The sequence below is a fragment of the Marmota monax genome, unplaced genomic scaffold (genome assembly GCF_021218885.2).
Source record: "Marmota monax isolate L192 unplaced genomic scaffold, Marmota_monax_Labrador192_F-V1.1 WCK01_AAM20220418_F8-fsc00014, whole genome shotgun sequence".
NCBI lineage: Eukaryota > Metazoa > Chordata > Mammalia > Rodentia > Sciuridae > Marmota > Marmota monax.
The window spans coordinates 9,887,151-9,902,818 of NW_026695222.1; the positions used below are offsets into that span (position 1 = coordinate 9,887,151).

A 15,668-nucleotide genomic window follows, 5' to 3' on the forward strand; every position below is an offset into this window, starting at 1 on the left:
TCAGTCTCCCAAATCTCTGGGATTGCAGGCATGTACCATCGTGCCCAGCTAACATAGCATTAAAACAAAACAAAAAACCCACAAATATTTTCCACCTGAAATTGGTTGAATCTACAGATATGGAGAGCCAAATGTATTCTAATGTCTTTTCTTTTGCCTTTTCTAATACCATTAATTTATCTAGTGTATTTTGCTTCTCAGATATTGTATTTTTTTGTTTGTTCCAATTACTTATTAGTTATACATGATAGTAGAATGCATTTTGACACATAATACTAAATGGAGTATAACTTCTCATTCTTCTGGTTGTATATGAAGTAGAATTACACCAGTCATGTAATCATTTATGCACATTGGGTAATAATGTCCGATTCATTCAACTATCCTTCTTACCCCCATACCCCCCTCTCGTCCCTTCACTTCCCTCAGTCTAATCCAAAGTCCCTCTATTCTTCCCTAGGCATCCCTGCTTGTTGTGAACTAGCATCCGCATATCAGAGAAAATATTCGGTCTTTGGTTCTTTAGGATTGACTTATTTTCCTTAGCATGATATTCTCCAGTTCCATTCATCTACCATAATTGCCATAATTTTATTCTTCTTAAAGGCTACGTAATAGTCCACTGCTTATTTATACCACATTTTCTTTATCCATTCATTTGTTGAAGGGCACCTAGGTTGGTTTCATAGTTTAGCTATTGTGAATTGAGCTGCAATAAACATTGAAGTGGCTGCATCACTAGAATATGCTGATTTTTTTTTAAAGAGAGAGAGAGAGAATTTTTTTAAGAGAGAGTGTGAGAGAGAGAGGGAGAGAGAGAGAATTTTTTTTAATATTTATTTTTCAGTTTTCGGCTGACACAACATCTTTGTTTGTATGTGGTGCTGAGGATCAAACCCGGGCCGCACGCATGCCAGGCGAGCACGCCACCGCTTGAGCCACATCCCCAGCCCCGAGAGAGAGAATTATTGTGGCTGGGGAGTCAGGGAAGGCATGTCATTAGATTAGCCACATGTGGCTCTGGGAAGAGAAAAATGAAGGAAAAAAGTGGTGAAGGAATTAGAGGAGTCCAGCATGGTACTGTGCTTTTGCCTTCCTCACCAAGTAATTCTGTGACTTTTAGGGAAATCTCTCTAAACATGAGTCTCTTCATTAGTCCTATAAGAATCATTAACCATCTCTTGCTCTGAATTCTTTAAAAAAATTTTTTTTAGTTGTAGATAGACAGAATACCTTTATTTATTTAAAAAAATTTTTTTTAGTTGTCAGTGGATCTTTTTATTTATTTATATGCGGTGCTGAGAATTGAACCCTGTGCTTCACACATATTAGGCAAGTACTTTACCACTGAACTATGACCCCAGCCCCATTATTTATTTATTTTTATGTGTGCTGAGGATCAAATCCAGTTCCTCAATGTGCTAGGCAAGTGCTCTACCACTGAGTTACAACCCCATCTCAGATATTCTGAATTCTTTTTTAAAAAAAAATTTTTTTAGTTGTAGATGGACACAATACCTTTATTTTATTTATTTTTATGTGGTGCTGAGGATTGAACTCAGTGCATCACAAGGCAGGTGCTCTACTGCTTAGCTACAGCCCCGACCCCTGCTCTGAATTCTTGACTATCAAAATGTAGTAAAGCGACACACCTCTCAGGGGTTTCTCAGGACTGAAAAGGAAAACAATAATGTTTGTGATATGCTTGGTGCTTAGGAAATACTAATAAAATCTGCTCCCATCCCTTTCCCTTGACAAAATGGAGATTAAAGGTATGTCCTTGTCCCAGGGAATCAACCCTTGATGTGAATGAGAGGAATGTCAGAAATTTCTGAATTAGGGGGAAATAGGAGGACTGTAGACTCTCAGGGTTCAGTGGCATCACAGGATGGGTTGTTGTGAGAGCTAAAAGGATAGGATGCTGGAGTCAGAGAGTAGGCTCTGGGGTTGAAGATATCAGAAGGTGAATTTTTCAGGTGTTTCTTCAGTGCTGTGGAGTTGGCCTAGAAGAAAAGTGAGGCCATTTTGGCTTGAACGTTCCTCTGATCTTTCAGAAGGAGTGGTAATACTGGCTTTGGAAGGGAAGCACCTTGAGAAACTATTGGAAATATTGTGGCATGATCAGGGCAGTAGATGTGGACAGTAAAAAAAGGGATTGTGTCTCCAAGGGAACAAGAATATCAAGATTGGAGAAGACTGACCCCAAAGCAGCAGTGAGGAACTTGGGTTCATTCCAGGCTACATGCAAGGGAGTGCACAGGGAAATCCAGGCTGTACTTGTCGGAAGATGGGAGGGTTACAGGACTTGAAGCTGGATGCCTTGAATTACACTGACTGCTACTGCTGCCCCAGATGGAATGGTTGGTATGTCTCTCTGACTAAACATCTATTTCTTCTTTTCAGTCAGGCTCCATCCCTTCCTCTATACCTAAAAACTGCCTCTGTCTCTCCCATTTTTCTCCATTCTCCATTAATACACACTTACTAGACCTCTTTCTTCCTTCTGGAACTCCACCTCCTCAGGAAGCTTTCAGAACTTATAGCTTCAAGGTGGAAGCAGCACTCCGGTTCCTGGCCTTTGCACTTCTCATCATTGCAACCTCCAGAACTTTGGAGCTACTTTTCTAGAACTACAATTCAAGGAACCAGTTTCTCTTCTTTGTCTCTAGTCCTTTGCCTTGGCAATAAGGTATTGGTGACAGTATTTTCAAGCCTGTGCCTTGAGCTACCTTATCTCTGTAAGAATCTGTCTCTCTCCCCACCAAATTAGCTAACCTATCATCCCAGTACTGTTTCTTATATAATTCATCTTTGTATGTGAACACTTACAAAGAATGGCTATTATAGGAACAAAAAGGATCCAACTTGAACCAGCTCCCAAGAGCAGCTTCACTCAAGAGTCTAATGGGTACTCTGGTTGTTTCCTTTGAGGATCCAGAGCAAGTCCAGGCCCAACCTTAATCTTCATCATTTTAGTTATCCATCCTTTCTGTAGTCTGCTTCCTAGGACATAGACTGAGCTGTGTAACTGTCCACCAAGGAAACAACAGTCCTTCTTAGATCTGAATCCTTGTCCTGAGGAACTCATATTCAATGCCTAGCTGTCACTTGTCTTTTGCGTACATGCACACACGCGTGCGTGTGTAAGATAAATAGATGGCGGGGAGAGAGAGAACATCAGAACAGCGGGCACCCAGTGTCTGTAGAAGCCATTTATTGCCTAATCCAAATATTCTTTTTCTGGACACATCACAAACTGAGACCCTTCAACTGAAATCCCAGTGTTTCTTCTTGAGCCATTAGTAAGGAATGTGATCTCTTTAGAGCTGATCCAGCTTCTGCCAAGGCAAAAGAAAAGAGAATCTATAAACTCAGTAATGGAGCAGACAGAACCAAAGTCTTAGAGTATTTCCTTGGAAAGCACCTGTAAGGGCATGTGAATTTTGCCCCTCCCCAAGGCTGATAGTTTATACACTTGCTGTTTTTCTAATTTTTATGCAAAGACATATGGCAATGGCTTAATTTCTCTGAGATTACTTTGGCTTTTCCAGAGCATAGCACTCACCATACAAACTAAGAACATAAGTGCTACTAATACTGGTCTCTTGTGTGGTGTGCCCTAGTACCTGTAAGAAGAATATTGGATTCTGGTCCACAGGACCCAGCTCTACAGCTCTGACCAATCCTCTTTTTCTTCCAGGAAACTTGCATTTCTTCTCTAGTGGCCTTCTGTTTTCTCACCGTCATCATGGAAGTATCATCATTTCCAAGGATCACATGAATTCCCTTTCCTTCTATGATGGGGTAGGTGTTTTACAAGTTCATGTCTTTGGCAATCAGAAATCACCCACACTTCTGAGGTGAAAATCAAATATAATTTCCTGTCTTCCTCATCTCCTGAGGGGTAGGATGTCAGAAACCAGCATGGCCATTGAAGCAGGCTGGCAGTGAGGTTGAGAAAAGGTCTTTACACTGTCACAATGCTTGTGATCTTTGTCAACCTCATTTCTCTATTAAAGGCTAGTAAGGGCTTCCAGGTTAGAAGTACCTGTGCCCATTCACTCATCCCAAAAAGGCTTAGAAAGCAAGCCGAAAAGACCTCCAGTAGCTCCTTGCAAATGGCCTCCAGCATAAGGACACAAAGGCTCACCCAATTTAGAACTGGAAAGAATCTTTGTGACATTGATAAGGCTCCACCCCTTAGCCACAGTAAAGAATTATAAGTGGGTCAAAAAAGAAAAATGGTTGGGCTGGGATGTGGCTCAAGCAGTAGTGTGCTCGCCTGGCATGCGTGTGGCCCGGGTTCGATCCTCAGCACCACATACAAATAAAGATGTTGTGTCCACCAAGAACTAAAAAATTAAAATAATAATAATAAAAAAACCCACAAATCCTATCTTTGGGGCTAGGGATGTGGCTCAAGCGGTAGTGCGCTCGCCTGGCATGCGTGCGGCCCGGGTTCGATCCTCAACACCACATACAAAACAAAGATGTTCTGTCCGCCAAAAACTAAAAAATAAATATTAAAATTCTCTCTCTTTAAAAAAAAAACAAAACTTAGAAATGATGTAAGAAATTCTGAAGAGCTGGTAGGGTGGTTCACTCCTGTAATCCCAGCAATTTAGAACATCGAGCAGGAGAATTGCAAGTTCAAGGCCAGCCTCTGCAACTTAGCAAGATCCTGTCTCAAAATAAGAAATAAATAGGACTGGGGATGTAGCTCAGTGGTAAAGCACCCTTAGGTTAAATCCCCAGTGCTTATAAAAGAAAGAAATAAAGCAAGCAAGAAAGAAATTCTCAAGAAAAAATGTTTCTCAAAATTGCTCACTTGGGCCTGGGGATATAGCTCAGTTGGTAGAGGGCTTCTCATGCCCAAGGCCCTGGGTTCAATCCCCAGTATCACACACACACACACACACACACACGCCCAGTATCACTCACACACACACACACAAAAAAAAAAAAAATTGATCACTTAATGATTTTTAATTTAAAACATGATTTAATTCATTGAAGTGTTCTTTAAATACAGTTAATGATGTCCATTGACAGCTCTGACAGTTGGGCATTTAGAGGTAGCTCATGTAAAATGTTAAACTAACATTGAGAAAACAATCTTCTGTCCATATTACTAATAATAAAGTGAAAAGGACAATAAGATTAACATTTTATATATAAGTTCTAGCCACTCTACCGTAAAATACTGGTTAAGTGTTACTTTATACCAAATACTGTACATGATGTATCTTGTTAAGTCCTTAAAACAATCCTATGAGGTAGGCATTAACAAGACTTGACAGAGAGAAGCAGCTCTGAGAGGTTAGCAAACTTGAGATAAAACAAATCTTTTAAAACTGAAGGTTTAAGTTGTGGTTTGCTTCATTACCACCTCAGATAAGTCTCATTCTACATTCTTAACCACTAGAAGAACTAAAAATCCAACCTATTAGCTAACTCTGCTCTTATCTAGGTAACTCTAGGTGAGAATTTTCCCCACTGTAGTCTCAGAAGGAACTTCAATAGGGGTGAATTGTTGTTGGAAATTGTTAGATCACAAAATAAGGTCATTTAGTCATTAGTCATAAATTACTACAGGCTAGGTATGGTAGGGCATTCCTGTAATCCCAGTGGCTTGGGAGGCTGAGGCAGGAGGATCATAAGTTTGAGGCCAGCCTGAGAAATTTGTCCTATCTCAAAAAAATAAATTGAAAAAGGGCTGGGGATGTAGTTTAGTGGGAAAGTGCCCTTGGGTATATTCCTCAGTACAGTAAATAAATACATAAGTACTACATAATGTATAGGTTACCTGAAAAAGTTGTTTTGTACTTATTTTTACTTAAGGAAAAACATATCTTCCAGATGAAGGGAAATTTCATATTCCATTATTTGCTTGAGATGACAAAAGGAAGTCTTGAAATTAGATGTGATTAGAAATTCATCTTATTAATTCATAAAGCTGAAATTTTATGCTTAGGGTCTTTATGATGAGAATCATATAATTCAAAAATTGTTTTAAGGTCTTTCTGATAATCCAAGAACTAAATTCTCAGTTGCACTTGCCTTAATACATAGCTTTATTATGGTAATTTTAGAGTTTTTAAAATTGGACCTATATATGTGATGTAATTTAGAAATGTGAAAACAAATTTTCATTGTCAATATATAAATCTTTTTTATATACATTAATTATTTTCTATAACTTTAAAAAAGAAAAAAAAACTTCTAACAGTCTAGCAATTATGTACAATCATGAAACAAACCATTATCACAAAACAGAAAATTTTCTTTTTTTTAATTTTTAGTTTTTTTGTAGTTGTAGATAGGCAGCATGCCTTTATTTTATTTGCTTATTTTTTTATGTGGTGCTAAGGATTGAACCCAGTGCCTCATAGGTGCTAGGCAAGTGCTCTCCACTGAGCCTCAGACCCAGCCCCCAAGAAGATTTTCTTTACCCCAAAGTCTCCTTATGCCCTTCCTCCTACTTCTGGTTTCCTCATGCCCTTCCTGCACTCCTGAATTTTTATCCCTGTAAATTAGTTTGCATTGCTGATATATCATCAAGTATTCTGTACCCTTTTGAGTCTGACATTTTCTACTCAGAATGATTTTTAGATTTATTCCTATAATATATATGAATAGTTTGTTCCTTTTTCTTTTTTCTTCTTTTGTTTGAGTAGTATTCCATTGTATGGATTTATTGTAAAGATTTTTAGACTAATTAGTAATATAAAACTCTAAAGATATTTGGAAAAGAGAATTGGAAGGCAAAAAACACTGGAAAAAATATCTTTGGTGATTAAAACCAATGAGTTAATATTTTCTTTTCTATAAAGAGCTCTATCTTTTTTAACACGAAAACACTGATTCCTAAGAGGCATTCTTAATCAATAGAGGGAAGCACATCAGAAACAGCTATCATATGTAATAGTAAATAAACAAAGAGTAAATAAGAGAAGCAGTTAGCAGAGGAGAAATGGAGTAGGCGATATGAATGTCCTACCAAGGGGGTGGGGGTGGGGTGCCTGAGATGAGAATAGAGGACAATCATTGGAAATGTTTATAGATAGTATATAAATTTTTACAGATGGTATGGTAGATGGTAATGGTCAGTTCAGTCTTAAATATAGAATATGGGCAGGGGGACGTTGGGAATGTGTCTCAGTGATTAAGAGTGCTTGCCTAGCACATGCGAGGCCCTGCGTTCCAGCCACAGGACTGGGGGGAAAAAAAAAGCAAACAGGATATGGACCCAGATGTGGTAGCAGATCCCTGTAATCCCAGCGATTTGGGAGGCTGAGGCAGGAGGATTATAAATTCTAGGCCAGCTTCAGTAACTGAGGGAGACTCTTATCTCAAAAATTTAAGAAAGGATGGGGATATAGCTTAGTAGTAAAGTGCCCTTGGGTTCAATTCCCAGTAGCACCAAAAATAAATAAATTTTAAAAATAATGTGGAACTGTAAATATGATTTTCTACCACATCAAAAGGGTAAGTCAGGGGCCAGGGCTGTGGCTCAGTGATAAGAGTATTTGCCTAGCATGTGTGAGTCAGTGAGTTCGATCCTCAGTACCACATAAAAATAAATAAATGAAATAAAGGTCCATCTATAACTAAAAAGTATTTTTTAAAAAAGGATAAGGCAGTGAGTTAAAAAACAAAAATAGAAAAAAATGCCAAAATATTAGCTATAGTTGGGTTAAGGATGAGACTTTTTATCAATTTTTTAACCTTCATTCCCTGTTCTATTTTTTCCAAAAATTTATTTAATGAACATACTACTTGATCTTTAAAAACAAAAAACAAAGCCCTTTCCCTCTAATATCAGGAATAAGATTAGGATGTCAGCCTGCTTTTGCCACTTTTATTCTAACACAGTTTTGCAAGATCTAGCGGAAGCAATTAGACAAAAAGAAGAAATAAAAGGTATCTAAATTGGAAAAAAATAAGTAACATTATAACTGTTCATAAATGGCATGACCTCACATCTGCAAAACCTTAATCATTACATAAGAAGCTTCTAAAACTAATAATTCACCAAAGTTGTATGATAAAAAAATCAACATACAAAAATTAATTGCATTTCTACTTCCTAATAATGAGCAATCTGAAAAGGATATTAAGAAAGCAATTCCAAGGGCTGGGGCCGCAGCTCAGTGGCAGAGCACTTACCTAGCATGTGTGAGGTACTAGGTTCTATCCTTAGCACCGCATAAAAAACTGAACAAATAAAGGCATGCTGTCTATCTATAACTGCAAAAAAAAAAAAAAAAGAAAGAAAGAAAGAAAGAAAGAAAGCAATTCCAAGCCAGGTGCAGTGGCACACACCTGTAATTCTAGTGGCTCCAGAGGCTGAGGCAGGAGGATCACAAGTTCCAAGCCAGCCTCAGCAAAAGCAAGGTGCTAAGCAACTCAGTGAGACCCTGTCCCTAAATAAAATACAAAATAGGGCTGGGGATGTGGGGATGTGGTTCAATAGTAGAGTGCCCCTGAGTTCAATCCCCTGTACCAACCCCCACCCCCACCCCCAGCAATTCCATTTACAGTAGCATCAAAAAGAGTAAAATACTTAGGAATAAATTTCAATGAGGAAATAAAAGATTTGTTTACCCAAAACTATGAAACATTACTGAAAAATTAAAGACAATCTAAATGAATAGAAAGACATACATTTTCATGGATCAGAACATTTAATATTATTAAAATGACAGTACTGGGACTGGGGTTGTGGCTCAGTGGTAGAGTGCTTTCAACTACAGTAGAAAAATTAACTCAGCACCACATAAAAAAATAAATACATAAAATAAGGCTATTGTGTCCAACTACAACTAAAAAATAAGTATTTTTTTAAAAAATATAGTTAAAAAAATGACACTACTACCCAAAGCAATTTGTAGATTCCGTGCAGTCCTATCAAAATCCTAGTGGCATTTTTTGCAGTATATAAATTTTTACAGAAATAGGAAAAACCATCCTAAAATTTATATGGAATTTAAAAAGGGCCTCAATTAGCTAAGACAGTCTTGAAAAAGAAAAACAAACTTGGAGCTCTCTAACTTTCTGATTTCAAAACTTAAAACAAAGTTTCAGTAACCTAACAGTATAGTACTGACATAAAGTCAGATGTATAGACCAGCAAAATAGAATAGAGAGCCAGAAATAAACTCTTGCATTTATGATCAAATGATTTTTTTTTCCGTTGAATGCCTTTAATTTCTTTTTTTTTTAATTTTTTATTGTTGGTTGTTCAAAACATTACAAATTTCTTGATATATCATATTTCACACTTTGATTCAAGTGCGTGATCAAATGATTTTTGATAAGGATGCCAAAACCATTCAGTGAGGAAAACACAGTCTTTCAAGAAATGGTGCTAGGAAAACTGGATATCCCATGCAAATTAAGTTGGACCCTACCTTCAACCACAGTAGAAAAATTAACTCAAAATGAATAAAAAAATCTAAGGAGAGGGAGGGGAAGGGAGGAGGCCTGAGAGTAGGAAGGATGGTGGAATGAGATGGACATCGTTACCCTAAGTACATGTATGAAGACACGAATGGTGTGACTCTGCTTTGTGTACAACCAGAGATGTGAAAATTTGTGCTGTATATGTGTAATATGAATTATAATGCATTCTGCTGTCATATATAACAAAAAGTATTAAAAATGAATTAAAAAATCTAAATATAAAAGCAAAATGATTAACTGTTTTTTTTTTTTTTTTTTTATTGTTGGTTGTTCAAAACATTACATAGTTCTTGATATATCATCTTTCACACTTTGCTTCAAGTGAGTTATGAACTCCCATTTTTAGCCCATATACAGATTGCAGAATCACATCAATTACACATCCATTGATTTACATATTGCCATACTAGTGTCTGTTGTGTTCTGCTGCCTTTCCTATCCTCTACTATCCCCCCTCCTCCCTCCCCTCCCCTCCCCACCCTTCTTCTCTCTCTACCCCCCCTATTGACCTTCATTTCTCCCCCTTGTATTATTTTTCCCTTTCCCCTCATTCCCTCTTGTATGTTCTTTTGTATAACCCTGAGGGTCTCCTTCCATTTCCATGCAATTTCCCTTTTCTCTCCCTTTCCCTCCCACCTCTCATCTCTGTTTAATGTTAATCTTCTTCTCATGCTCTTCGTCCCTACTCTGTTCTTAGTTACTCTCCTTATATCAAAGGAGACATTTGGCATTTGCTTTTTAGGGATTGGCTAGCTTCACTTAGCATAATCTGCTCTAGTGCCATCCATTTCCCTGCAAATTCTATGATTTTGTCATTTTTTAATGCAGAGTAATACTCCATTGTGTATAAATGCCACATTTTTTTAATCCATTCGTCTATTGAAGGGCATCTGGGTTGGTTCCAAAGTCTTGCTATTGTGAATTGAGCTGCTATGAACATCGTTGTAGCAGTGTCCCTGTAGCATGCTCTTTTTAGGTCTTTAGGGAATAGACCAAGAAGGGGAATAGCTGGGTCAAATTGTGGCTCCATTCCCAGCTTTCCAAGAAATCTCCATACTGCTTTCCAAATTGGCTGCACCAATTTGCAGTCCCACCAGCAATGTACAAGTGTACCCTTTTCCCCACATCCTCGCCAGCACTTCTTGTTGTTTGACTTCATGATGGCTGCCAATCTTACTGGAGTGAGATGGTATCTTAGGGTGGTTTTGATTTGCATTTCTCTGACTGCTAGAGATGGTGAGCATTTTTTCAAAAAACATAAAGGAAAAGCTTCATGACATTGGGTTTGTCAGTTATTTCTTAGATACTGCATTGAAAGCACAAATAGCAAAAGAAATAATATATAAATTAAACTTTATCCAAAATTAAACTTTTGCACATCAAAAGACACTCACTTGAGTAAAAAGAACCAAAGAATGGGAGACAGTATTTGCAAATCATATATCTGATTAAGGTATTAATATTTTAGAAGGAATTTTGAGATGACATTTTTATTTTTGGAAGAAAAATTCCTGTGCTGCCCAATCTCCTGTAACTGTATTGGAAAGTTCATTGAACCCCAGTAAATCACTCAGTGTGAAATAACTGCACTGAAATTGTTCTTGTGTATTCTGATTTTAGTTCTGAGGACAGGCATCATGAAAATGAGTTTTCTTGCTAATGCTACGTTTTTTCTCCTTAGGACTCTACCAGTGTTGTGGCTGCCCTTTTTATCAACTTCAGAAGCTCATTGCTTCCTCATCTCCCAGTTCATTTCCATGGATCAAGCAACTTTCTGATGATTGCTCTTTTCCCCAAATCAAAGATATATCAAGCATTTTACTCAGAGGTAACATCCCGTCATTTTTTTTCCTTAGCAATTTAAACAGTAAGATAGTGTGTCAGAGCTAATGGTGTGGTGTGAAAGGGCCTGGCACAGAGGCAACTTCTCTATATATTCTTTTGGTTCTGGCATGGTGCTCTTGCTAGTGAGGAGTAAGAGCCTAAAGGAAACTGAGTAAAAGGGTTTTCAACCTTTAAAACAAAAAACAAGCAAAAACTTAAAGTTAAAAAAAAAAACTACTTTTCCCTTCCCCCACTTTTTTCTTGGTCCTGGGGATTGAAATAGGGGTGCTTTACCACTGAGCTTACATCCCCATCTCTCTTTATTTTTTGAAACAAGGTCTTGCTAAATTGCTTATTGGGTCTTGCTAAATTTCCTGAGGCTGGCCTCAAACTTGAAAACCTACTGCCTCAGCCTCCTAAGTTTCTGGGATTATAGGCATGCACTTCCACACTTGGCTGCTTTGTCCCCTTTAAATCCTAATTAGACTTATTTTCTTTCAGCCATTTTATTGAATCATAGGACCTACCTATTGAACTAGAACTCTCCACCTTATCCCAGGCTCTCCTTCCCTATGGGTCATAGCCCTGTCCTTGTGGATAGTCCCACCTGGCAGCTGGCCAATTGTAGGTACTTAGCACAGATTGCACAGGAATTATCTGACCCACTTAGAGACCAGGCAGCAGCCAATCAAACCAATGGTCAGCTTCATGACTGGGGGAGATTCTTGGAAAGGTGTGATTACAGCAGCTTGTGAGAGGACAGTGTCCCTCCCTCAGGACAGATTCACAGAATGTGGAGGAACAAGAGCTGACTTCAGCTGCAGATTGGCTTCTTCAGTTAGTCTATTCTTCCCCCTAACTATTTCCTGGACTTTCTACCTCCTTGCTGTTGCCCTTTCAATCTGGGAACCTAGAGACAGCCTTTCAGATTCTCTTCAGCCATTCTTCTGCCTCTAGACAGAAGTTATTTAAACCACTGATATCTACTTTATCTCCAGGAAAGAACATACCCCTGTTTCCTAGCACCTTCCTCAAGGCTTCCTGACCTCTGGAAGAGCAGAATACTCAAGGAGCAGAACCCAAAAAGATAGTTCTGATTCTGAAAAATACAGAACAAAATTGCTTCAGGTCTTATTTAAAACAACAACAACAACAACAACAACAACAAAACCCTGTTTGTTAAAATGGTTTTTCTCTGTACAGACAGTCTAGATTTTCAACAATCATCAAATCCCCATGTGGGTTCCATATCCTGTTGTTGGGTTTAAAGTATTCTTTGCTCAAATTCTGTTTTGTTTAGGTCTTCTCCCCCTGGCAACAGCAGGATAACTCAGGGCTCTCTTTAAAAGTGATCCAGGAAGATGGATTATCTGTGGAACAAAAGAAATTGTAAGTGGCTGCCTTCAGTGTTTGTGCTTGCTTCCCTAAGCTTTGTGGGTGTGCTTTCTGTAGGATGACTTACATTATGTAACACAGGGGTCTTGGCTTCTGAAAGGGCCAGCAGTCATTTCAGTGATGCCAACTTGCAAGTAGCTAGTGCTCTTGGGAAATAGAAGGCAAGAGAAATGAAATCTACTAAGAATCAGAAACTGATACTACTGTCAAGGGCTTTCAGACCATTCATCGTCTGTGGGCATGCCAGTCGTCATGCACTCATACCACATTTTAAGTCAGTGAGATGCTTATTTTGGAAGCATTGACTCTGTCATGGGATTTGGCTTGAAAGCCTGCCTCAGAACCAGTTGTGTAAAGTATGCATGCTGTATGGAAGTGGAATTCTAATCTGTGATCTTTTGGTATTCTAGGCACTCTAGTGCGCAGAAACTCTTTCGTGCCCTGAACCATCCTGCTGGGGAGAAGTGGAGTTCTTCAAAGCTGCTCTCAGCTAAACTCCCAGAGCTGGACTGGTGAGCTTTGGGTGTCTGATTTTAGATGTTTAATGTTCTAGCCTTTGAAATGTCAGAAACCTCAGGGTTGGTCCTTTCTAAAACCCCCCTTTTCTCCATAGTTTCTTAGGGATCCTTGTAAAAAGGTAATAGTGATGCACCATATACAATTTTATTCTCTAGAGAGAATTTCTCTAAGGCTTATTTTTTAGCAGTTCAGTAAGAAGTTGTTGTGAGTGGGCAGATCAGGCAAGGCTGGTGATGGTGACATGTTAGCACTGTCTTTGTTTTTCCAGGTTTCTTCAGCATTTCGCTGTCAGCAGCATTAGTCGGGAGCCTGTGATGAGGATCCATCTTCCGATCCTGCTGCAGCAAGCTGAAATCAGCCCTCCTCACAGAGCAGAAAATGACAAGGTAGAGAAGCTCACCAAATATGCTGGGAATTCACAGGAGGATAATCCTTAAAGCCTGCCCTTGGGTCTTTTTTGTCAGTTAACAAAAGGAGCTCAGGTGGAGTCCCTTTTATAAAACGCTCTACCTCCTTGGATACTGATGTAATAATATACATGAAACCTGCTCTATACAATGACTGTGTCAGGCCAAGTCTCATGACAGTGATAAATCCTGGCATCTTGCCATGCCCTCCCTTTGCTTTTCCAGGTCTTTTAAAACTTTCATTCAGTGCTCTCAGCTCTTTCTGGTTGTGCAAAGGACTTACTTAGCAGTGGATCTGTTGCACATAATAAGGGTTAGAGTGCCCATGTTATTTGGGCCTGGGTGGAATCACCAGAGTAAGATGATACTCTATAAACATTGTCTCCACAGAGTGGATTTTAACTACTCTTACCTCACACTTCTCTCCTCTTGACCTCCTCCCACTGTCCGTTTGTTCCTTCAGGAGACATATGTTATAATAGACTCAAAGAGGGCATTCGTTTCTGTGCAAATCAGCTGCAAAAGGAAATAGAATCACTAAACCATTAGAAGCATCATTTGTTTCCCTTAGATGAAAGTATAAAATGTTTGAAAATGCTTCTTATATTTTATTTAAAAAAGTGCTATCAAGTTGGATGTGGTGGCACAAACCTGTGATCCCAGAGACTCCAGAGACTGAGGCAGGAAGATTACTAGTTCAAGGCCAGCTTTGGGAACTTAGCAAGATCATGCCTCAAAATTAAGTAAAAAGGGCTAGAGGTGTAGGTCAGTGGTAGAGGGCCTCTAGGTTCCATCCCCAGTACAACAAAAAAAAAGTTAGAAAGTGTCTGCCTTTGTACATATGTACTGTGATATGAAGGGCTAAGACCTGGGCAGAGTGAGGAGTAGGAACTGATATGGGGAAAGCTGAATGGAGAAGGATAAACAAAATGTCGATGTGGAGTACTGCACAGGGGCAATAAGGATTACAGTGTACAAGGCCCTGGTTAGAGGGGAGGAGGGAAAGCTCTGGGTTCCTACACACAAAAAAAGAGGGATCCCTAGCCATCTTTGTGCTGATGTGGTCAGCTTGGATAGTAAGGGCCACAGGGATTAGCTTGAGTCTATGTTACCTGTGACTAGGCCTGTCTCAAAGAGTCTTGCCTATTGTAAAATAAAACAAAATACGTACTTATTGAGGTCTTTGCTATGCTCTGTCATTTGCATAGACATCATTCAGTAGTTGCCTGGTTCCTGCTTGACCCCTTCTTTTTCAATGAAAAAAAAATTTTTTTTTTTGGTACTGAGGATTAAACACAGAGCTTTACACAAGCTAAGCAAGTGCTTTGCCACTGAACTAAATCCTCGGACTTTTTTATATTTTATTTTGATACAGGGTCTCAAGAAATTGCTTGTGCTGGCCTTGAACTTGCAAATCCTCCTGCCTTAGCCTCAAATACCTGGGAATATGGGCATGTACCATCACACCCAGTCTCAGTGAATTTCTTAAATGGCTTTATAGTATCTACCTAAAGAGGGGCCTGTTTTTTCTTTTGTGTGTGTGTGTGTGTGTGTGGTGCTGAGGATTGAACCCAGGGCCTTGTGCATGCAAGGCAAGCACTCTACCAACTGAGCTATATCCCCAGCCCAAGAGGGGCCTGTTTTTTGTGGCCACGTAATGTGGTGAGGACAATCCAGCTGGCTTCTCTTTTCCTTAGGAATCAGAAGTGCTTCCCCATGCCCAGTGAATTTTGTTTCAGGCCAGGCCATGTGGCTCAGGGACACAGGCAGCCAGGCAGAAACATCCACAGGGCAGCTCCTGTCCTCTGCCAAGTTTGTCACACCAGTGTAGCCTAAGGCACTTTTGTCTCAGACCTCCTTTCTGCCTGTTATTTTCGTAAGAAGTATTATTGTTGGAAATAGTCATCTTATCCCTGAATGTCTGCTTTACAAAAGAGGTTTGTGGTCTCAAGCAGATTGGCTTTTTAATACATTAAATTTTAACTGATATATTCACAACCTGTTTCACAGCAATTAGAATAGTAAGACTACATTGTATATGGTATTTGTTATATGCCA

General features: G+C 39.0%; 1 protein-coding gene across 3 annotated transcripts in view; it reads left to right on the forward strand.

Moving 5' to 3' along the window:
- Positions 1–15,668, forward strand: part of Dnaaf9 (dynein axonemal assembly factor 9) — a 152,484-nt gene that overhangs the window by 100,981 nt on the left and 35,835 nt on the right. For all 3 annotated transcript variants that reach the window (XM_046433259.2, XM_046433260.2, XM_046433261.2), the window contains 5 exons: positions 3,701–3,804; positions 11,147–11,293; positions 12,590–12,678; positions 13,095–13,196; positions 13,472–13,589. In XM_046433259.2, the coding sequence (XP_046289215.1) occupies positions 3,701–3,804; positions 11,147–11,293; positions 12,590–12,678; positions 13,095–13,196; positions 13,472–13,589 (560 nt within the window). The remainder of the gene's footprint in view (positions 1–3,700; positions 3,805–11,146; positions 11,294–12,589; positions 12,679–13,094; positions 13,197–13,471; positions 13,590–15,668) is intronic.